At 41.3% G+C, this 23,444-nt stretch overlaps 1 protein-coding gene across 1 annotated transcript in view; it reads right to left on the reverse strand.

The window, feature by feature from the left end:
• Positions 1-4,639: 4,639 nt before the first annotated feature.
• The window catches only part of SCYL3 (SCY1 like pseudokinase 3), a gene marked incomplete at its 3' end in the record, with an annotated part of 46,335 nt that continues 27,530 nt past the window's right edge, over positions 4,640-23,444 (reverse strand). The window contains exons 10-11 of the mRNA XM_018564703.1: positions 11,287-11,457; positions 4,640-5,262 (exon numbers count right to left, since the gene is read on the reverse strand). Of these exons, the coding sequence (XP_018420205.1) occupies positions 4,640-5,262; positions 11,287-11,457 (794 nt within the window). The remainder of the gene's footprint in view (positions 5,263-11,286; positions 11,458-23,444) is intronic.

Raw genomic sequence — 23,444 nt, forward strand, 5'->3', positions numbered from 1 at the left:
GCGTTTTTAAATGTCCTAACCCACCCCGCTCGTGCCCGCTGTTCGTGGCCGCCTCTAGGCCGTGCTTACGAACGGGAAATTGGCTTTCAATGTAAACAGCCAGCGATGGCTGTTTACATACAAGCGTTCAGACGTCGATCACTTGTAATATGCGTGCGTTTGTGCGCCCCCCCCCCCCCCGTTGCCGCTGGCGATCCCGAGCTCCGCTGTGCTGGACAAACTACAGTGTAGCCAAGCTGCGGTGTGGTGCGAAGTGGAAGGTTGGGTTTTTTTCCCCTTTGCTTCGCTTCGCCTGCAGTGTGTCACAGCCTTGAGAGGGAGCAGAAGGGAAGTCTGTCTTAATGCCACCCTTCCCTCATGAGAGTGACAGTGGCAGTTTCAAGTCCCCTCACTGTATCTGTGTAGTGTGAGGGAAAGTTCAGTAAGGCCATGTGACCTTAGGGCTTGTTGTTGAAGGCTCAGTCTCCCTCAGAAACAGGCCCACCAAATAAAGCTTGAAGGATGTCTGGGGAGTATGTTTTTGAGGCAGATGCAGTGAACATTGCACTCCACACATAACAGTCTGTAACACCATTTCGCCACCATGGTCCGCCGTTTATGATGCATTAATACCTGCTGCTAGTGTGTTTGCACACACACAGTGCTGATGCACCTATCTCGGGACAGCAGGCTTTTTTCATGGACGCCAAACATTCTAATTTCCAGCATGTGTCAGAGTGCCCACTTACATTGCTAGGCTCCATCAGAGTGCCCCTTTAGAATGTTTAACCCCATCACTGCCTCGCATTGTGGCTGCCTCTGGTAGTTTAATTCATGGTTTTGTACTGGTACATGCTGAACAAATCAGAACATGTAAATCCTGTTTTTTTGCAATTTTCTTGATTTTAACGGTGAAATAACTGTTGCACTTTGCTATAGCGGTGCTTTGTAATATTGTTAATGGCTGGTTTGGCAGATTAAACTACAATCCTGTCAGGAGGATTGCAGATTATCACAAAGGATGTCATTGTGCAGCTCAGAATACATTCCCCACATTGCTTTCTCAACTGATCACTGAGATAACTTATCTCAGCCTTTCACAGCTGTTACGTGAGATAAGTTTTCTTTTCGCAGGTTATTAAACAGCCTCTGTGCAGCCGAGAAAAACAAAGAGATCTGCTGAGTAAAGTTAACTTGTGATAAAGCTAGTTTTATCACAGTTTATTAAACGTACACCTAAGTGTTCAAGACCCCACACGTAAATTTAGAAGGTTATACGGTGTGAGGGGTTTTTGTTTTGTTTTTTTTGTGCATACCATAAAATCTATTCCTTCAAGTCAATTGAGGGATGCAGGGAATACAGAAACAGTTGAGTTATACAGGAGGTTGGGACATTTGCAAAAATTAAAAGGTTGTAAGCTATCCAGCGTGCCTCAGTTTTATGAGCAAGCAGTACACACGGCCAATAACAAAAACCCAGTGGGGCAGAACCCGTGTCCTCAATGGACTCAAAGAAACAGATTTTACCCCTCATACAAAAATGTTATGTTCTCCATTGTCCATTGAGGGACACAGGAACTCAGTTAGGATGTCCAAAAGCAGCCCAGCTGAAGTCAGTGACAAGGCCAAGAATGGACCAGGAACAGCCTGCAACACAGAACCAATGTTTGATTCTGAACCAGGAAAAGAGGACATCCCCTGGAAGGAAGGAGAGTCTGCCAACAACCGCAGCAGGCAAAGGATCAACCTGGTGCTCTCACCAGGACAAGATAGATCAAGATAGAGTCCCTGCGACGTCCCAAAACGTTAGCCTCAGATGACAAGATGTGACATTCTTTAATAAACATATCAATGGAGAATTAAAACTGCATTTTGTGTGTGCTGGTCATTCACTGCGATCAATTTGATGGCAACCAAGGGGAATTTCTCCACCTATAGGAACACAAATCCTGCATCAGCAAGAAACTAAACAAAAACACAACCAAAACAGATGGAGGATGGCAACTACCTGACAAGTAAAAACAGACTAACAATATAACAGTCAACAAAAAATAACTTTGTGTTGAAACCCCTGAAGAGAACAGGAACTCAGATGAAACCGTGGACACCAACAGACGAGACTAACTGGTCTACAAACTAAATGGGCCAAAGCCTTACATTTCCACACTGGGATTCAGGGAGGGAGATACCAGGAGAAGAATGATGTTGCCTAGCCAAACAACCCATCTTGCCCAAGATATCCAAGGAAAGGCAAGAGGCCTCAAGGTTCAATATTCCAAAGCGTGGCCAAAAAGACCTGCCTCAGACCGGTAACAACCCAGGGGTACCAACCCTAAAGTAAGCCAGACTGGCTGAGGGACGTGGGGTGCTCGGAAATAGTTACAGGAGAGGCAGGGGCGATGGTGAACTATAACCCCAGATTGGTACACATATCAAACCCAATCCCTAATGACAGTATCAATAGCAGGTCTGAAGAGACTACTTCCCTTCACTGCTGGGCACAAAAATCGATAGAAAGTCCAGAGTTGACATGGAGGTCCCTGTGGATATGGGGAAGGCCTCTGTCCTGCCCAATGGAGCTGCATATGACCCTATGGTCCATGATTTGGGAAACTGAGTTCATAAACTTTATCAGTCTTTAGCAGATGGAAGCAAACGCAAAATATGTAAAAACAGCCTGGTTTGTTATACCACTATTCGAGCAACTTATCGCTGGCCTAGAACATAACAATATGAATACATGTATGTGTGTATATATTTATTTTGTAAATTTTTATTTGAGTTATATTTGGCCCCGTTATGTAGTTTAAAGATTTATATTTGACAATTGCTGTGCAAGTGCACAATACAACTTAATTTTTAAGTCTCTTTATACAGGGCACATTTAATAATGGACCCCTTCTCTACTCCCCGCTATATATTTTCCCCTATATTTGTCTAGTGTTGTCAGTTGATATTTTCCTTTTGCCTCTATTGTACAGTGACTGATGGGAGTCAGACGTTATTAGAACAGGTAGTACACAGGAAGTGGTGATGGGAGGGGGACGAGCTATGCGTCTTTCCCCCCCACTGGAATGCCAATTCAGTCAGAATAAAGCAGTGGACATTACAACATTGTTTGCTTACGACAGCTTTGTTCGAAGTGATAAGTCTATCACAGCAACACAGTGGCTATTTCATCGAGAATTCAATGTTGGTCGACACGGGGCCATTCCCAGTCGCAACACGGTCCTCGGGTGGGTTGAACATTTCAGAACAACCGGAAACATTATGAAGAAACCAGCAGGCCCCGCCCGCACTGCAAGGACGCCGGAAAACATTGCAAGGGTGAGAGAGGCACTGCTTAGGAGCCCAGGACGGTCTGCTCGAAGACATGCGAGTTAGGGTTGAGTCGTGAATCAGTAAGAACCATTTTACAGAGATTTAAGATTCCATCCATACAAAATGCAGGATGTTCAACAGCTTAATGTGAGAGATTGCGAGCAACAAAAAGACTTTGCTGTGCGAAAGCACGTGATCTTGGTTCTCACCGATTCATGACTCAACCCTAACTCACTTGCATGTCTTCGAGCAGACCGCCCCGGGCTCCTAACCAGTGCCTCTCACGCGTACAATGTTTTCCGGCGTCCTTGCAGTGCGGGCGGGGCCCAGTGGTTTCTTGTTTATATGTTTCCGGTTGTTCTGAAATTTTCAACAAACCTGAGGGCCGTGTTGGGACTGGGAACGGCTTCATGTGAACCAACATTGATTTCAACATTGAATTCTTGACGAAATAGCCGCTGCGTTGCTGTGATAGACTCACCACAAAGCTAATACAGATAGAAATTTAAATTGTGTGATATAATAGCTGTGCAGCAATCTATGAACTTATGTGTCCCAATTCTGTGTAACATAAAAAACTCTGTTAGTTTATACAACCATGGTTAGGTGCCAATATGTGAAACCTTAATCTCCTTATTTAATTATTAAACATTTCCATAGTGTTTCCAATATTCCAAACCATATATCAAGTGTAAGAACAAATTGCTCTCCTAAAGTGACATGATAAATATCAGCGCTAATAAATGCACTGTGTCCGTCCGTGCTCTCCTAAAGTGACCTGATACAATATCAGTGCTAATGACACAGAATTGGGACACAAGTTCATAGATTGCTGCACAGCTATTATATCACACAATTTATTTTTTTGTCTGTATTGGCAAAGTGGCATTGCTATGAGGTGACTATCAATTTGAGAGTAAATTTATGCACATTTAGACTGAGCGCAACATAATCAGCACTATTATATTTGCCTTTGTTTCATGGATGGGTGAGGGACCGTTTATGGGCATTTCTAAAGGGAGTTCATCGCTAATACTTACACCCCTGACATTTATACACTGACTATTCCAGGGATGTGATGACAACACCCACTACACTATAGCTCCGAGGTCTACAGGGAACATTTTTAAATTTCAGTTTCATAGCCAGGTGACTGGCGAATGGTTTATTTTACCCAGGGTGCCATGCAGCTCGAAACAGGAGTGGCTGCCATAGTAGCAGGCAATAATCACTCTTACGTGAGCAACTGTTTCCAGCCACTGCACAAGGGATGTAGTTGAAGTGAAAAACATGAAGCTGGAGTTCAGCTTTAAACCTATTTGGAGTAGCTCTTTCTTACCTCTGTATTTTCTGCAGCAGCAAATTTGGATGAGAATGTAGCGGTTTGTTTTGCATCTTTTATTAGATCAGTCTGTGTTTTATTTTCAAATTCATGGTATCCAGAAGCAGAGAAGGCAGAAGAAAGATTTATGTTGGGCGTCATGTCTGCAAACCAGTCCAGTTCTGGATCTCTGCTTTTGCTTGTTACTTTTATCGTGAATTCATCTCCCAAACTGTACTCAGACTCAAACTTATTTTTTGGGACTGGTTCTGGCACAGGATCTGGCTTAGATTCCTTATTCTGTTTCACAGTATGTGAATTCCAGCTATTTACACTTTTGTCCAGTTCAGAAACAGGGTTAACAGGAGACAGTTTAACGATTGTGTTAGCAGCACTTAATTCTTTAGTTGTCACAGTTATTGAACTATCACATGGCAAGCTAAAATCAATCCATTGCTCCAATTCTGATCTGTCACTGGTTTGTGTATTATCATGTACACTTAGAATCTTTTCATTTTTGTACCCATCTGATTCACTCCAATCTGGCCAGTCTTCTGTTGACTGTTGTAATTGATCACAATTAGTTAAGAGGGAGTCTTTGATTTTAGAAACGCCATTCAATGAATGCGAAAGGCAGTCCTCTAACAAACAAAAAAAAGGCACAGGAGTACAAAATTAGAAACATATACAAAATAAATAATACAATTTCACAAATACTTTAAAACTCAATGTTATTTGCTTTACATCAGATCATAGCAAAGGGAAAAGAGGAGCAATTTAAAGCAGAGCTTTTAAGATTTTAAAATGTAAATGTAATTGATAATGAACACTGGTCATGCATTTGTAAAACAGCAAAAAAATAAAATAATTGATATAAAGTTTAATTGCTCAATACACTAATATATATCTTTACACTAAAACACAGACTGTATTATCAGAGGTCTGGAATTCCTATTGCCCGATGCCCGGGACATGCAGTTCTGGGTGCCGGGCAGGTAGTTTTTTGTACATTAGCCCTGCTTCGGGCACCCAGAGCTAAATGCACAGCGGGGGAGCCGCTGCACATTTTATACAAGTGATCTGATCAGCTCATTTGCATCAGCCTGATGTGGTCTGTCCACTCCATGCCCGCCATGGTTTTTTGGGTACCCCAGACCATAGCAAATAAGCTCAGGATGGAGAGCGGAGAACAGAGCGAAGAACGTCCGTTCTCTGTGATCATTGAGACAGAATCGCTGTCAAAACACTGCTACCTGTCTCAGCTGTCAGAAACTGCACAAAAGATCTGTTCTGTGTTGGAAGGCAGGTTCCATAAAGAGAACCCGTCACTTCCAAACTATCACATAGGGGCAGGTAATTTGGGAAAATTGAATGACCCGATCGAAACTGGCAAACTGGGACATGAGTTTCGGGCGCCGGGCGAGTAGGAATTCCTACGCCCTAATTCCTATCGCCCGACGCCCGGGACATGTTTTATATATATAAACCACCGTGGTAAAATCCCAATACTGACATGGAAAGTACACTGCTATCAGCACTATTGTATATGTGTATATATATATAAATATAATCAGGGGTGTGGAATTCCTATCGCCTGACGCCCGGGACATGAGTTTCGGGCGCCGGGCGAGTAGTTTTTTTGTACACTTAGCCCCGCTCCGGACAAGCAGAGCTAAATGTACAGTGTCACTTGAATGAAACGAGAAGCGATTCTGTCCACACCGCCCCCCCCGTGGTTTTCGGGATCCCCCTCTCCTCTGGCGGACCCAAGACCACGGAACATGAGCTCACCGTAGAGCCCGCAGAGCAGACGGAAAACTTCAGTTTTTCGTCTGCTCTGTGTTATCACTGAGACCGGGGCGCTGTGATCACAGCGCCACCTGTCTCAGCTGTCAGGAACTACACAGAACATCAGTTCTGTGTTGGAGGGCAGGTTCCATAAAGAGAACCTGTCACCTCCAAGCTATCACTTAGAGGATTTTAAATCCCCATGTGATACGAATAAAATTAGGTGGGGGTAAAAAATTAAAAAAAAAAAAAGTTGTAAAAAATAATTATATTTTTAAAAAAAGGGACAATGTAAAAAATAAAATTAAAAAAATGAAAACCAACCCCGATGCACCTGCCATCTGCATGCAAATAAACGCACACATAGGACATTGTGTGTGTGCGCGTTGAGTGCTGCCACCATTTCACTGTGCCATATTGTGGTAGCGAGGCAGCAGAACTCTCTCACACGCACAATGTGCATTAAAGGGCAAGTTCACTTTCCCAGGTAATATGGGAAAATGGATTTACCCGATCAAATCTGGCCCCCGTCTCTCTCAAAAAACCCCCACCCTTCGGCTATACTTACCTTTCGGCAAACAGTCCTTACCCTCCGCCGGTACAGGTGTACTGTCCTTACCCCGTACTGTGCATCGCAGTCCTGCCCTATGCATTTTGAATTTCGCTCGCAAATTGCAAGCACTCATTGGTCAGCGTGGTCTGGGGACCACGCTGACCAATGAGAAGCGCTATTTAGCACAGACCAATACAGTTTTGATTAGGGATGCACAGATACAGAGTATTTGGGCAAGTACTTGTACTCGCCCAAATGCTCCATCTTCTCCAATACCGGAACTTCTGGTCAGAGGAAGATTTCCTCTGACCGGCAGTGCCGTAGGGGAACATGGTGCCAGCTTCCCGTGCAATCAGGAAGCGGGGCAGCGACTAATGACCTTCCCAGCCAATCAGCATCGAGCCGGCTTCCTGGCCAATCAGGTAATTACTCGCCGCTGGGTTTCCTGATTGGCCAGGAAGCTGGCTCGATGCTGATTGGCCGGGAAACCGGCTTCCAAGCCATTCACAATCAAGCCGGCCAAACAACATGGAGTCGGCTTCCCTGGCAGTCAGGAAGCCGGGTAGCATCTCATTACCCGCTGCCCGGCTTCCTGATTGCCCGGGAAGCCTGCTCCATGCAAACGGAAGCACCGATATTCGGTGAGTACCGAAAGCAAAATATATCGGTACTCGTACTCTACACCCAAAAAGAGGTATTGGTGCATCCCTAGTTTTAATTAAAACGATTTTTTTTTTGTATCAGGACAAGTAGAGTGTCATGAAGGACAAGTAGATTTGGCCCCCGCTTTAGCCCTTGGACAAGTAGTTTTTTCAAAAATGTCCACACCCCTGATATATATATACACACACACACACGTATCAGTACTTTAAGTACTTGTAAGTACTCGGCAAGTATCAGTACTCCCAGAACTGGTATCTGTGCATCCCTTTATTTATATTTATTTAAAAAAATCGTACATTAAAACAGAGATGTACAAATCCCAGGAGCTCCGTGTGCTCCTTACAAATGACAGCTGCCTCCTAACTTTTTAAAAATTTTTCTAGTCTAGTCTTGGAGCTCAAAAGTATCGGTACATGTACCGAGTACTTTACTTGGTATCTGTGCAACCCTACTATATACAGTACATAACCGGTAAAACTCAAAACACGAACGGCTCACTTCCATGCACAGGACTAGTGAACAGCTACATAGATTATTTTTTTATTAAAGAAGAACTCCAGCTTCACCCGTTTCTGTCCCATCTCCCTCCACCTGTTACTTGGTAGAAACTTGTGATGCTCTGTATCTTTGTCCCCTTCCCCTCCCTACTGTGTGCATCCAAACTTTAATTAAAGAGCATAGTAGCAGGAGCAATCTGTCCGCAGATGACTGGTCTCCCACAAACCCCACTGATGGCCTGAAACTGTGGCACACCCCCAAGGCTTCAGGGGTGTCAATCACACCATTCCTATGTGGTGCACACAACTTCCATAGAGCCAGTTTCATGTGGATGAGAAAGATTGTTAGTGGGCGTTAGTCCAGTGATGTGCTGGCTCCACCAGACTCCTCCAATGTGCCAGTTTAGAGCAAAATAAAAAGACAAGGATGATTTATATTAGATCAGACTGGGGTTCTGCTTGAAGCATAAAGAAAATGGCATCTTTTTTTTTTTTTAAACTAAACATTAACCGACATGCACGCACGTTTATTACACCTCTGCCTAGTCCCAAGTCATATATATACCCTTTATTTTAAATAGCATTCTCTAAACAGAATTAACACTTCCAGTAATCTAAATTTGTAGAAATCTCCCAAAAAAACATGTTTAAAGCACACCTGTCACTAAGAGAAACCATATAAAAAAAAACAATCTTTCCTTAAGCTACCCGGCACCACTTAGTGCCATACAGTGGCCACTGATTATTGTTTATATTACTAACACGAGTTTTAGCTCAGATTTTTATCTAACTGGATTTTCAATAGAAGTACTATTTACATTCAAGGGCTGAAACTGACCTTTGCAATAGGTTGCATTGCAGTAACACATGTTAACAGCAACAGCAGTTAGAGCAATGCACGTTAACACATGGTATGTGGATTGGGGTACCATTATCACCCTAGGCTGCTCTCCTGATTGGACTACAAAACACCTTTCCTTTTCCTAATCTCCATTACATAAAGAGGATTTTTTTGTAGCTCACTAGAAGAGTATTAAATACATTAAAATACACAATTAAAATCAGCAACTGTATGCTGCAATACAACACTTATCCATCTTTATGTTTAGGGCTTTTGGTTAAGGCACTTCAAAAGATACCAGTGCCAACTGTACAAGCTTGACAGTGGCCAGAAATACAACTTCTGATAGCAGTTTGCTTCCTATTTACACCTCTATGAGGTAAACTGTTCTAGCCACACTTCAGGTGATTTCCAGATACCCAGCTAAGGCCTTAAAAGGGCCCAATTACTAAGACATTTTGCCCCTCAGTGTTCTCCAATTTAGTTAAATGAGGGTCTTTATACAAATTTATACATGGGATAAAAATAATTCTCTCATAATTACCATACATTTAACAGTAACCTATTTTTGCCAATATACTTATAATGCTGCAAAGCCCAGTTTTTATAATACATATAACTTGAACATTGCGGGGCAATTTTACCTGCTGTAACAATCTGCCATGAGCCATCACCGCCTGCTAGTTGTAAAGCAACACTTTATCTTAGGTCATGCTGCAATGCACCCCTGCCTCATTTAGGCATGACTAAATATAATGATGGACATTTAGACTGTTCCTGGTCCATAGTCTCTGTTTAAACTTCTGTCTGCACTAGGCCAGATCACTCCTGTGCTTTGGACTGTACTGGAACTCTGTGTGCCTGGATTCTGCAGTTATCTGCTGGGAACAACTTGACATGAATTGTGTCCCTGCTCACTGTGTTACTTCAGCATCTGTCCCACCAGATAGTTGCCACTCCTGGTGGAAGAGTGGGCTCATTACCAATTATTAAAATTGGTTTCTAGAAAGAAATACTAACATACTATTTCCAATTAGATAATTATGCAGGTAGGGTCATGTATCAAAACAAAACAAATGAACATTTGACAATCAGGTGAAAGCTAAATACACTGCTAAAATAAATACATGTTTTCTGCTTTATCTAATAAAAACATAGCCGGTCTTCTGAATTGCACATATATTTCACATTGCACAGTTTGACAAATGGCACATTTGAACAATTCAACTTCCTGTTTCAGCAATTGAGCTTCCCGACACCTATTCACCTTCAACTTCCTGTTTCAGCAATTGAGCTTCCCGACACCTATTCACCTTCAGTCCTTTCAGCGGACAATGAATCAACATCATTAGCTGTGGTCAGTGAGGTGGTCTAGGAAGAAATCCTAAACCAGGAAGTAGCAGAGTGATCTTATTGATCAGCACATGTGTGAGTGTCACAAGTAAGGGCCAAAATTAGGTATCCATGTATTTTACCAGGATATTTAGTTGTTTGGTTGGAGTTCCACTTTTAAGAAAGCACCTCAGACATGCCTGCTCTCTGAGCTCATAACATACCCCTATATTATCTTAATAAAATATTTTTTGTTTGTTAAAATTTAAAACTATATTAAAAAAATGTAGATAACATACAGTAAACACAAAATAATTGAATGGAACATTTATAAGGCAAGTATTTTAGCACGTTTATCAGTTTAAATACAGACATTTTACATGACAATTCTCCAAAAACTTTAGATAGTAAAATAAGCATCTGTTGCCATTTGCTTCCCTTTAGGTTTTCTTATTTAACCTGTTAGACTCGTAGGCCTCATTCACACACAGCGCAAGAGCAAAATTGTATATTGCGTATTTATACGCATATGCGTGCACTATATGCAATCCCAGAATGCATCACTCGTAATGGAATTTTTAATGTGATGTGCGTATATGCGCGTAAATACGCAGCAATACGCTGCTCAGACGCATCTCTGTTTTTGCACATATATACGCTACGCAAATATACGGCAAATATACGGCTCCATACGCGGCATTGTGTGCTATTTGTATGGAGCCATTTATTTGCATGTGTTGTATATGGTACAATACGCGCGTATAAGCGCGGTAGTGTGAATGAGGCCTTAATGATGATGCACTAAGGGAGCTTTTAAATAAAACAATATTAGAACTGCAAGCTATTATGTACTCATGTAGCGGCATTGAAGTTGCATTACAGAAATTAAACAACATACTTAGCAGGAATCAAATATGTAACTTGACCTATTTAAACAAAACATAAAAAACCTGCACAATAGGGGAAAAAAAAGAAGACTATATGCACTTACTTTGTATGGAAATATCCTGTAAAATTGCCTTTAGTGATTCTTTCCTGGGCAGATCCGTGTTAATTAGAGAATTCTGGTTCACTGCTACAAAATTGCTTTTTGCTAGTACTGAGGATAAGCTGTTGGATGTTGCCTGATGCACATGGTTATTGGTGGCATGCACAGGCGAACCTGTGGAAAATACATTGTCTGGTCACATAACGAGGAAAAATACAAAAATAAAAAAGACTGAAAGATTGAAAATAGTTGTTTGCAGACATGATTGTAAATATTTAATAAATTAAAGAAATGTCTCACTATAGAAAGGCTTGTAAGAAATTTACGCTGTCCAAATAGCCAATGAAGTATTGGCAACACAACTCCCATTTCCCCTATGAATAAAAACATTGGCAAGCAGTGTTTGAATAAACAGAGGACACATCTACTCAAGCACCAACTTTCCTTAATGTACCAAATCCTTTCACTGCATAAAAAAAATAAAAAAATATATATCACTAAGTAGTTCAGCGGGTATAATCTGGTGAAAATCCACTTATCCAGTTGTATTTGGCCCTGCTGTTACAGAAGAAGCCCATTACTTTTTTTTGAATGAGAAGGAAACATCCCCCTATCCTCAAAAGCTTAAAATGCCGAGCAGACAGAATGGTGGAATGGTAAAATGATAGCAGTTGTTCACGTGAAAGGATGCAGCTTTCTGATGAATACCAAAATGTATGCCTGGCTCTTAACAATCATCGCACTGAAATTTCCCACAGTCACATGTTGTTTTTTTTCTTCAAGTTTTGGACAGAGTCAGGAAGGGTTTAAACCCTTGTCAGCTTTTTTTTGTCATCTATGTCCCATTGTGGAGATATCCCTTCACTTCCTGTCTGGTAGCCACAAGAGGAAGTGAGAGGAAATCCCTCCAAAGAGAGGGAAATAAGATTTCCCATCTCTTCCTGTTCTGATGACTTATTGTTTTAAATAAAATATAATTGGGTTTTCACAATTTCATTTAAAAACAAGGTTTTATGAAGGTTTACTTTTAGATTTTGGGCCCTCAGGGGCAGGGCCCTCCTTACCATCTTGTCTTGAATTGTATTGTAATGTCTTCCTTATATTGTAAAGTGCTGTGCAAACTGTTGGCGCTATATACATTCTGTATAATAATAATAATAATAATACACACTATAATTTACTATCCTCTTATTTACTTCTAATTATTTTGCAGAGGATGCCCATAAGAAAGAACAGCACTGTCTGTATACTTGTTGGCAACCTGTGTTAACTAATTCACATCGGAGGAGGGGGGATGGAGGTCTGTCCTCAAGTCATTCATTAGTTAAATCTATAATCTCATACTTCCTGCTATTCTCCAATACAATTTTGAATCTGTATATGGAATGTCTTTTCAAATGTTAAAGTGAATGTCTAGTAAAAAAAAAATGTGTCCCCATTGGAAGATTCTCTCACATCCTGTTCTGGAAAAAGCCATAAACATTTCCCATCACTTTGTTTGTAGGGTCACTAGGTCAAGTAGAGTGGGTGAATCACCTCAGCCGGACAACAGCAATGCAATTTCAAAAGGGGTTCTAATCCCCCCCACCACCACCCAAACAAAATGCCAATATTTATACTATCCCCTGCCAAGCTATTGTATTCTGACCGCCAGCGCCTGTCCTCATAATACTCAAACTAAAAATCAGCTGCATGTCCCTGGCCAACAATTTTCTATCTGACTCTGACAAAAGTCAATTTAATAATCGACTTTTGTCGAGACGGGTGGCGTCAGCAGGGCCACACATAGCTTGAATTTTGGCAAAGTCAGCAGGAGTGAGCAGAATTTTAAAAAGTGTAAGGACAAATTAACACCCCACCCCAACATCAGTAAAAGTAATCCCTAGACAGTCAATGGCACCAATGTAAAGTAAAAATGAGGTCTCTATGCAGCACTAAACCTGGCCATGCACTTTCAGACCTTCCAACACCTATGTAGTGCAAGGGCCTGCCTGACTGGAGGCAAATTGTATGGATTGCTCAGGTAGATCCTTGTATTACACAGTTGGTACATTTAAAAGCAATTTTACAATCAATTGTAATGTGAATGGCTAACAGAAATTACTGAATTTAGAGATTAAAATGGTAAAATCACTCTGATTATCAATACAGCAGTTTTGTACTGGAGTACATTATTTTAAAATGTATTTATTCAAATGTAAAAAGACAATCCACTACTATGTAGTCACTGACAAAAGTATATGCATGAACCAAAGATCAACCATCAAAACAATACACACATTGTTGAAAATGTCCAAAAGGAATATAAAAACATTTTGCATCCAGAATGTCTTTGCTTTTAGTCCATATGTATTATAAATTATATATTTTAACTTACAAAACTTAGCATAGCAATATTCATTACAGAACACCAGGACAAAGGGATTCATCCATCTACAGAGATTACCAAAAAAATCCTTTCCATTTCAAATGGACTGGAAAAGCGAGCCATTGTTGGATTTTAAGCAGCATACAAATAGCGAATACATAGAACATGACCTTGAGGCTCATGTTTAGGAGGTTCAGATGGTAGGCTTCTTGATCTGTGAAAAGACTGCCCTTTCATATGAGATAACGCGAGGACGAACAGAGGCAATGCGGTGACTTTGGACTGGAGTTCTTAATATTTGAAGGATAAATATATGATAAAAGACTAAGCCAAAGTATTTCTGGAGTGTAGTTCCCTCTTCCTCAGGGATGATAGACTGGAGAGATGGCATTGTCAGGATAAATTAGGCAGAGAAGTCCTGCTATTTGTTTAGAAAGGAAAAAAAAAATGAGTTTACAGGAAAAAAATGTACTATGGATTAAGGAAAAAAAAAGGTTCCCAAAATGTACCAACTGATAAACCAGTGATGGTAGAATGGAGCATCACCCTAGCACGAGCATTGAGAAAGTAGACAAAAATGGAGAGAAATAGACCTCAAGACCAAGTCAGTCTAACCACAAGCCATGCGTACATGGTGAGTGTTACATGGCAAATTGTACCAGAAATTTCAAGGTTAAGTTTGATTGATGAGCAGAAAATCGCTGCAAAGACTTTCTAACCAGAGCTGATCAGTGATATTGAAGATGAAGGAAATGAGAAGCCGGATAATCTTTCCATCTGTAATTCAGATCTCAGTTTAAACAGATGCTCAGGCTAACATGGTCATTTTCTGTGTATTATATCCAATCAGGAGGAGAATGTAGCGATGGATAAGATACATTAAGTGAAGGATAAGGCGAGGCTATAAAGGAAAATCCAAAATTCATTTTAGTGCTATTCAATACAAACATCACCATGTAATACATCCACTTTATAATCCTATGTTGTACCCCAACCAAAAATCTATAAATAGGCAAAGGTCACGCTATCTTTTGGCATCTTTGCAAATGAGTTCTGAGTAACTACTGTATAGATCCCAATGACCTTAATGGTGGTCTTGCAGACTATGACCACTGTGGGTTTATTCATTTAGAAATGTCTCTACTTTGTGCAAGCCATACTTGTATCCATCCAACTGTACTTTGTACTTAAATGATAATTTTGATATTCCATTTCAATTGCTTTTAACAATTTTGCATCATTAAAATGGAAAATTAAAGGGATCAGATGTGTTGGAAGCTTACGGTCGTTTTAAAAAATGGGTTGTAAATTGTATGGAGCAAATCGACTGACTTTGAAATAGTCACTTTATATTTTTAATTTTATTTTTATAATTCGGAGTAAAGAAAGCACATACAAAACAACTTCTTGGCATTTTTCCAAAACCTGTTATACGATTGGTACAACCCCATAAGGGCCTCATTCACACCATCCTCAGTGCATTCCAGCCCAATTGTGTCTGGAAACGCACTGGATCGCTTTGCGGGTGGCTCACTATGTTGTGGGGCGGGACGGTCCATTTAAGCGATTGGCACCGTAGCCACGCCCTCCGGCCACAATGCGATCGGCCGCACAGCAACGCATGGCACATAAATGCCTGCGGTGGGGTCCAAAAAAATGCTGGACCGGATCGCAGGCATTTATGTGCCGGGCGTTCCCATGCGCCCGATCGCATTTCGGCCAGAGAGCGTGGCTACGGTGTCCTTCACTTCAATGCCCGTCACGCCCCACAACAAACTGAGCCGGTGCGTTCTGGCCACAATCGGGCCGGAAAGCACTGAGGGTGGTGTGACCGAGGCATCAATAACAAGGCACGAGATTATTACTGCAACACGTGGTTAGCACGATATATGTTCATTGCCATCCCTGCTGTAGCAAATGTCCTGTGGATGGAAAATATGGTACAGGACACATTGTGGGTCTATATAAACTGAATGGGTGGCCTTGCAACACATGTCAAAACACATTTTGTGGTGTGAATGAGCTCCAAGTGTAACTGCACTGATATCTAGGGTATAGGAATATCAAATAAAACAGGCTTTTATTAGGTTTTCTAACCCAGAGGTTCACATTACAGTACTGCATCTTGTTGCAGATGTAGATGCTGAACCTGGATGATGTCTGAACAAATAAGATGCCACCTTCTGGGGAGAAAGAAAGGAGGCAACATTGTCAGGAATAGTTGTGGTAAGCTCTTTGAGAGGTAGTAAATACCTATACAGGATAAACACCTATATAGTACACACCTACCAAATCTGTGAGAATGTTACCCTTCAAAGCCAAATGGTTTTCGCAAAAGAAACAAAACATTCTCGCCATACCCCTAATCACACATCCATCATTTCAAATAGAGAAAATAGAAACCTACTGATACTTTCTATCCACAAATTCTTATACACACCCACTACGGTCAATACAAACAAAAATGATATTAAAAAATGAGATCACATAAAGTGGATGTACATTATTAATAAAACGTTTATGTTAAGGAAATAATAGGCATGTATTATTTCTCTTTAACAGGTACAATAAAAGACTGTATATGAATATTTCATATTTACCACCTGAGCTACTATACATGCTCATAATGTTTTGAAACAGACTTGAAGAAGTTGAGAAATCGGATTACACACACGGCAGAATGACTCACACGGGAGTGAAATGCCCCTTCCCTCTCTAGCTGAAATCTGCCAGAAAGACCCCTCTTCCTTGGATATACAAAGAAGAACATATACAAAGAAGAACACAAACAAGCAAAGATGGAGATGCTAAGCACAATCAAATGTTTATTTGTAGCATAACGTTTTTATAGAAGTAAAAAAATAAATAAGATTCAGTAAGAAAAAATACTCCAAACTTTTTAGCAAATAGTTTTAGTAGAAAGTGCACCTTTTAAATTAGTTTTAATTTTATGCTGCCCATAACCAATTACATCAAAGTTTTGGGGCAAGTAGAAAAGAAATAAAGCAAAAACACTGTTGGAGTTTGTTAATAAATTAGACCAGGAGTTGCTACCCAGCACCCACTCTCCCCCCCAATAGCCATTCTGCCTGCTGTGTATTGCAGGCACAGGAGCAGACTGGAGATACTGCACTGGCTCAGCTGTACACCAGCATCCCCACCTGGACATTGTATTTGCTGAAACTGAGGGATACCAGCTGTCACTTTGAAAGTTGTGTCCCTTAGTGTAAAGTAGGTGCAGAAGCCTACCCAGGGGATGCTAGGAAACGGAAAGGTCCACCTGTCAGAGACACAGCTTTTTCCTATGCTGTTTTTCAGGAATCGCTTTAGATATACAAAGTAGGATCAGCTATCAAACTGAAAGCTGGGCTTTGCAGAGCAAGTTGGGAGAGCCACTCTCCTGAAGTAATTTGCAGGGCTCTGTAGTGTCTGCTAATCACTACTACCCTCTGCTGCCTGCACCTCCCTCTCCCTAGCACTTTTAAGACTGCTCCCTGTGCCCTATGCTACTCTCCAGCATCTACCACTGGTGCTTCTTATCCACAGCTTGTTAAACTGTCCCTGGAACTCTTCGATCAACCATTTATCTGCTGCCAACATTTCTCTCCGACACCTTTCCACCTCCTCTCCAATGTATCCCTGTGCTCTCCGCCACCTCTCCAATGTATCCCTGTGCTCTCCGCCACCTCTCCAATACATCCCTGTGCTCTCTGTTATACTTTAGCATCTGGCACTGGGGTCTCTTAACTCTCTAATGCAGACTGTACACATTTACGTGGCAACACAGAGGCAGGCTTATATCTGTGCGGCTACATACAGTATGTGCATCTATGTTTCAAGCTAGGAGCGGCGCGCAGCTCCCCATCGCACAATGACAATAAGGATCTGCACTGCCTTATTGCAAAAGCCCAGTAGGTTTTTCTGTTCAGTGGGAACAGAAATCCAAGATTCCCCAAGTGCTTCTTGCTGCTGGCCTGGGAGTAGCAAACAGTGGCATTGGCAGGGCAACCAAGTCAGGGATTATTTAAAAGTGATATTTTATAACAAACAGCACTGCACAGTTGGGAGGGAAAAGTGATATTTCCCCAGCATAATGTGCCAGACATTACAGAGACATTTGTAAGAACATTGATGTTAAGCTGAGGAGGGGGGCAATAGTACAGTAAACTCCCCGTTATCTGGCATCCACGGCAATTGGTAGATTCTGGATAAATGTTGTTTCTAGTTGCTTGAGAGTTACTATTAAAAATATCCCATACTATACCATAACATTCTGTATTGCCATCATATTAATATTGAAATGCAGTAATCAAAAGCAAATTAAGACAAGTAGGCACACAATCTTTTCCAGGAGAATACATGCTGCAGATCAGCAGAACAGGGAGTACACAGGGGATTTTTTTTATGGTTAGATGAGATGAGAGTTCTGGTTAGTTGAATACTGGATAACAGGGTTTACTATATATAGAAAGAAAATTATATCTGCAGTCACAAGTCTCACAGAGGCACTGGAATACTTCAGAAAGGTAAAAAGTGTTATTTGCAGATACCCTACTGAGTGAAGAATGCAGTAGATGGAGATTTCCAGGTACATAGGAGGTGCAGAGCCAGGGATGGGGGAATGAGCATTTCTAGGGTCACTGTGCTGACTTGGAAAGTGGTAAAAACTTAAAATAGAGGGGGAAAAAAAAAAAGAATGCTTCCACCTTTTAACCTTCAAGAAAGGGTCAGACGTTTTTGCAGGTCAATATGCCTTAAAGAACAACTTCAGATGCAGCAAAACAATGCAATACAAATTTGCAGTTTTTCGATGATATCAGATATACATGCACATACATGTAAGGAGAGTTTCTTTCGTTCTGGGGTGTTTTGGAAGGTGTATGCTGTTCCATGGATTGAAATAAAATTTGGATTTGTTTGGAGGAAGCATTGAGTGTGGCTCTTCTTGGACTAAACAAAAACTACTGTGTTTAAGTTACAGTTGTGTACAAAAGTTTGCATACCCTTGAATAATTGGTAATATATGTACCACAAAACACATTTCTTTTATTTTTTATGGGATTCATAATTTAACTGTTGGTCATAACAGAACGGCACAATCATAAAACATGGCAACAAATAAAAAATGGTTTGCATACCCTTAGTTTGGAATACTGTGTATTTAGCATCAATGACAGTGTGCAGTCTTTTGTAATAGTGGTCTATGAGGCCCCAAATTCTTGCAGGTAGTATAGCTGCCCATTAGTTTTAACGAAATGCCTAAGTCATGCAAAGTCTTTGGTCGTCTTGCATGAACTGCACGTTTGAGATCTCCCCAAAGTGGCTCGATGATATTAACGTCAGGAGACTGCAATGGCCACTCCAGAATATTCACCTTTCTCTGCTGTAACCACTGGAGGGTCAACTTAGCCTTGTGCTTAGGGTCATTGTCGTGCTGGAAAGTCCAACAGCGTCCCATGCGCAGCTTTCGTGCAGAAGAATGCAAATTATCTGCTAGTATTTTCTAATAACATGCTGCATTCATCTTGCCATCAATTTTCACAAGATTGCCCTTAGAGCTCCCACACCCCCAAAACATCAGTGAGCCATCACCATGCTTCACAGTGGAGATGGTATGCTTGTCGCTATAGGTGCTGTTGACCCCTTTTCAAACATAGCGCTTATGGTTGGGACCATAAAGTTCTATTTTGGTCAGATCACTCCAAATTACAGTGTGCCAGAAGCTGTGAGGTGTGTCAAGGTGTTGTCGGGCATGTTGTAATTGGGCTTTTTTTGTGGCACTGGCACAGTAAAGGCTTCCTTCTGGCAACTTGACCATGCAGCTCATTTTTGTTCAAGTATCATCGTATTGTGCTCCTTAAAACAACCACACCATCTTATTCCAGAGCAACCTGTATTTCTCCTGAGCTTACCTGTGGGTGTTTATTTGTATCCTCAACAATTCTTCTGGCAGTTGTGACTGCAATCTTTCTTGGTCTACCTGACCATGGCTTGGTATCAAGAGATCCCTGAATCTTCCACTTCTTAATAAGTGATTGAACAGTACTGACTGGCATTTTCAAGGCTTTGGATAACTTTTTCTATCCTTATAAAGTTCCATTACCTTGTTAGGCAGGTCTTTTGACAGTTCTTTGCTGCTCCCCATTGCTCAGTATCTAGCCTGCTCAGTACATCCACATGAGAGCTAACAAACTCATTGACTATAAACACACAGACACTATTTGCAATTTAAGAAACAGAAATATGGGAAATTAACCTTTAATTGCCATTTTAACCTGTGTGTGTCTGTAACAAGGCCTAACATTCCAGGTTATGGAAACTTTTGATCAAGCTATTTGGGCGATTTGTGTTATCATTAGGATTTAAAAAGGAGCCAAAACAACTATGTGATAATACATGGCTTCATATGATCACTATCCTTAAATAAAAGACAGTTTTTTGGCATGATCAGTCAGATTTTCAATATCAATGCCAAAATGTCACGATTTCTGCCAGGGAATGCAAACGTTTGAGCACAACTGTATTTAAACATAAGAGAACTTATCTGGGAGGTATAAACAAACCTTATGTTTCCCAGATCACTTGCGTTTAGATGTACCTGCCTTTTTGTGGGTTAAGCCGCATTTACACGCATTTAGAGAATTTCTAATCATATACTAGGCACATAGAATTTTATTTTGTCTAAATGCAGCTTAACAAAACAGAGGTAGACAGCCAGTTTGAATGATGCCATCAAAAATCATTAGCAATGTTCTCTAAATACATATTTGTAGTGTAAATGAGGTATAACCTTTTTTGTCCCTGTGGAGCACTGCTCAGGTGCCAATTATGCAAATAATCTCCAAGCAAACTTGACAACTGTAACAATTGCCAACATGCAAGTCATTGTTTCTCTCTGGAAAGATGGAGAAAGATTTTCAGGCTACTCCAGCATCTGTCGTGAAGAGTTTTTTTTCCACTGATGCCGATGATCACATACTTGCTATACTGTATACACAACATCTAGTAGATAAATGAAAGAAGCACAACCCCTTCAGATTTGAAAGAATCAAGGGATGGCAATTATAATTCATCTTGGTCTCAAACCTGCCTGCATATATATTCAGAGGCGGCAGTTTAGCCACATGAAAATGCTATGTTAGATTTTAATTTTTTTTCTACATCTCTTTAAAAGCCATGTGGACCCCTGAAAGCATATTCACAGAGAACCAGCATACATCATAACACTCATATTGAGGGCATAACATGAAACATGGTCACATCCAGGGCTGCATTAATATAAGGGCTACTAGAGCGCCAGATCCAGGTCCACCACTGAAAATAGGCCTCAGTATGCCCGATGACAATCCGGGCTGGCCGGACTGAACACACTCAGGCAGAGGAGCCGGCTAAGGTTGCCACCTGTCCAGGATTCACCCGGACAGTCTAGGTTTTGAGTCCTGTATGGGCTGTGTTCCAGGTCAGCTGAAACCCAAAACACAAGATGTCACGATGTCAGGTGGACAGGGCAACCACCGGGTCCTGGTGTTCCAACTTGAGTGCATGGAGGAGGCGCGCGAGATGGAGGGATGCTAGAACTCAGAGCAAGTGTCTGAAAAAAAAAAAGTGTGCAGATAAGTGTTAAAGGGCACAGGGGTTCTGCTTCAGGCAGATGTGTTGCTCGCTATCTCTCCTCGCTATCTCCCCTGGCTGTCTGTCCTCTCTCTCACCCCTGCATATTCTCCCCCCCAAAAAAAATTGTTTTGGTTTCGCTTAAAGAAAAGGTGGCAACTCTAGTGCTGGCGGCTCTCTAATGAGGCATATTAGGTTTCCACTTGCTGGGCCCCAGCAGCCTCCTAATTAGAGAGCCGCCTTTGCTGCTTCCCGTTCGACCGACCAACACCACCAGGCCCCCATACAATGGGCATGTGAGCATCAGAACTGGACCACGGAAGAAGGTAGCTTGAGCTAGTGAATCACATTTTCTTTTACAGCATGTGGATTATTGGGTGTGTTTGTGTCACTTACCTGGGGAAGAGATGGCACCATGATGCGCTATGGGAAGAAGGCAAGCCAGCGGAAGCAGTGCTCCTTGGTCCAGTTCTGATGCTCACGTGCCCATGGTAGAATCTTTTGGCGGGGGACACGGGTCACCATGGGCACCCTAACCAGTCTGCTTTGGCCAATGTTCTGCTAGGAATCCTTGGATCCTGCCATTCTGGTGGAAGTTACTTTGATATGTGCCACCTACCTAAACATTGTTGTTGACCAAGTACAACCCTTTGTGTACACGGTATTCCCTGATGGCAGTGGCCTATTTCAGCAGGGTAATGCACCCTGCCACACTGCAAAAATAATTAAAGAATGGTTTGATGAACACAACAAGGAGTTGGAGGTGTTGACTTGGACTCCAAATTCTCCAGATCTCAATCCAATTGAGCATCTGTGGGAAGTACTGGAAAAATAAATCAGATCTGTGGAGGCCCCTCCTCACAACTTACAGGACTTAAAGGATCTGCTACTGACGACTTGGTTGCAAATACCAGAGCATACCTTCAAAAGGTCTAGTGGAGTCCATGCCTTGATAGGTCAGGGTCGCTTTGTCTGCAAAAGGGGGACCTACTCAATATTAGGCGAGTGGTCATATTATGGCCGATCAGCGTATATGCTATAAAATTTTTTAATAAAAATGGAATTTACTAGTTTCAATATGATCCGCTGGCACAAAGGAGAACACTTATTATACATGTTGTATTCCCTTATAAAAATCAATGTGCATCTGTAAGACTAGCGAAGTCATGTATCATCATACTATAAAGAGTTTCCAATAGACAGTTTGCAAGTGGTTACTAATGTATGGCAAATAAAACAGCCTCCAAAATAGAGGTTTTCTAGATGAATTATACAAGGTGTCTCCAAATAAAAGAACATTTTAGCTAAAATCAAAATGAACCTCAACTCAAACCACTGAACTTTATCTTTTGGTCTTTTAAATTCACTATTGAAAGAGGTTTGTTATATGTGATCATTGTGCGAGTTCTACGTGCAAAAAAAAAAAATACCAATTGACCCTGTCAACCCTGCTGAGCTGACCTCACCTCTCCCCGCAGCAACTCCAGATATCAAATGTCTATGATATCTGCAGGAGCACACTGTATATTATATGCCTGTAATGTGTCCTTGTGTCCTGTCCTACTTCATTTGCAGAAAGAAAACTGTGAATTTGCATTCTTTGGTAAAACCAATTACTGTTTTTTGGCAGATTTGTGTTATTAGGAAGTGGAGCTTCCCGAGAGTGGAATATGGCACCCTGCAGTGAAGAGAGTTAAAGGGTATCTATGGTCAAAAACTAAAAATAAACAAAACATGCAGTTCTACAAGTTCTATCCCACTCCTAATATTCATATTGATTTAGAAGTTTGTAAACTTACTTGGCACAATTTCACTCAGCCCTCTAAATATGTACTTCCTTGAGTTACAAAGCCTGCGGTCCAAACTCAACTCCCCTCCCCCTTCTCTCTCTCTCTCTCTCTCTCTAAGTGAACTCAGGATATTCCCACAATGCAACACCATCATTGTTTTGCTGGAAGCAATGCATGATTGAATATGAAGTCTTAAGAAACCAAGCATCACATCAAGCAGCAGAAAGAGAGGCTTTTGCTCACTTAGAATTCAGGGAGTTGTTGAAAGTGATGGGCAGACAGAAGGTCTCACTATATATATCTAGATAGATAGATAGATAGATAGAATGTTTTCAAGTAAGCTTTGATTGCATTATCAAAAACAACTATAGTATGTACTGTATTCCAATTAC

This window comes from Nanorana parkeri, unplaced genomic scaffold (genome assembly GCF_000935625.1).
Source record: "Nanorana parkeri isolate BGI_ZX_2015 unplaced genomic scaffold, ASM93562v1 scaffold774, whole genome shotgun sequence".
Taxonomy (NCBI): Eukaryota; Metazoa; Chordata; class Amphibia; order Anura; family Dicroglossidae; genus Nanorana; species Nanorana parkeri.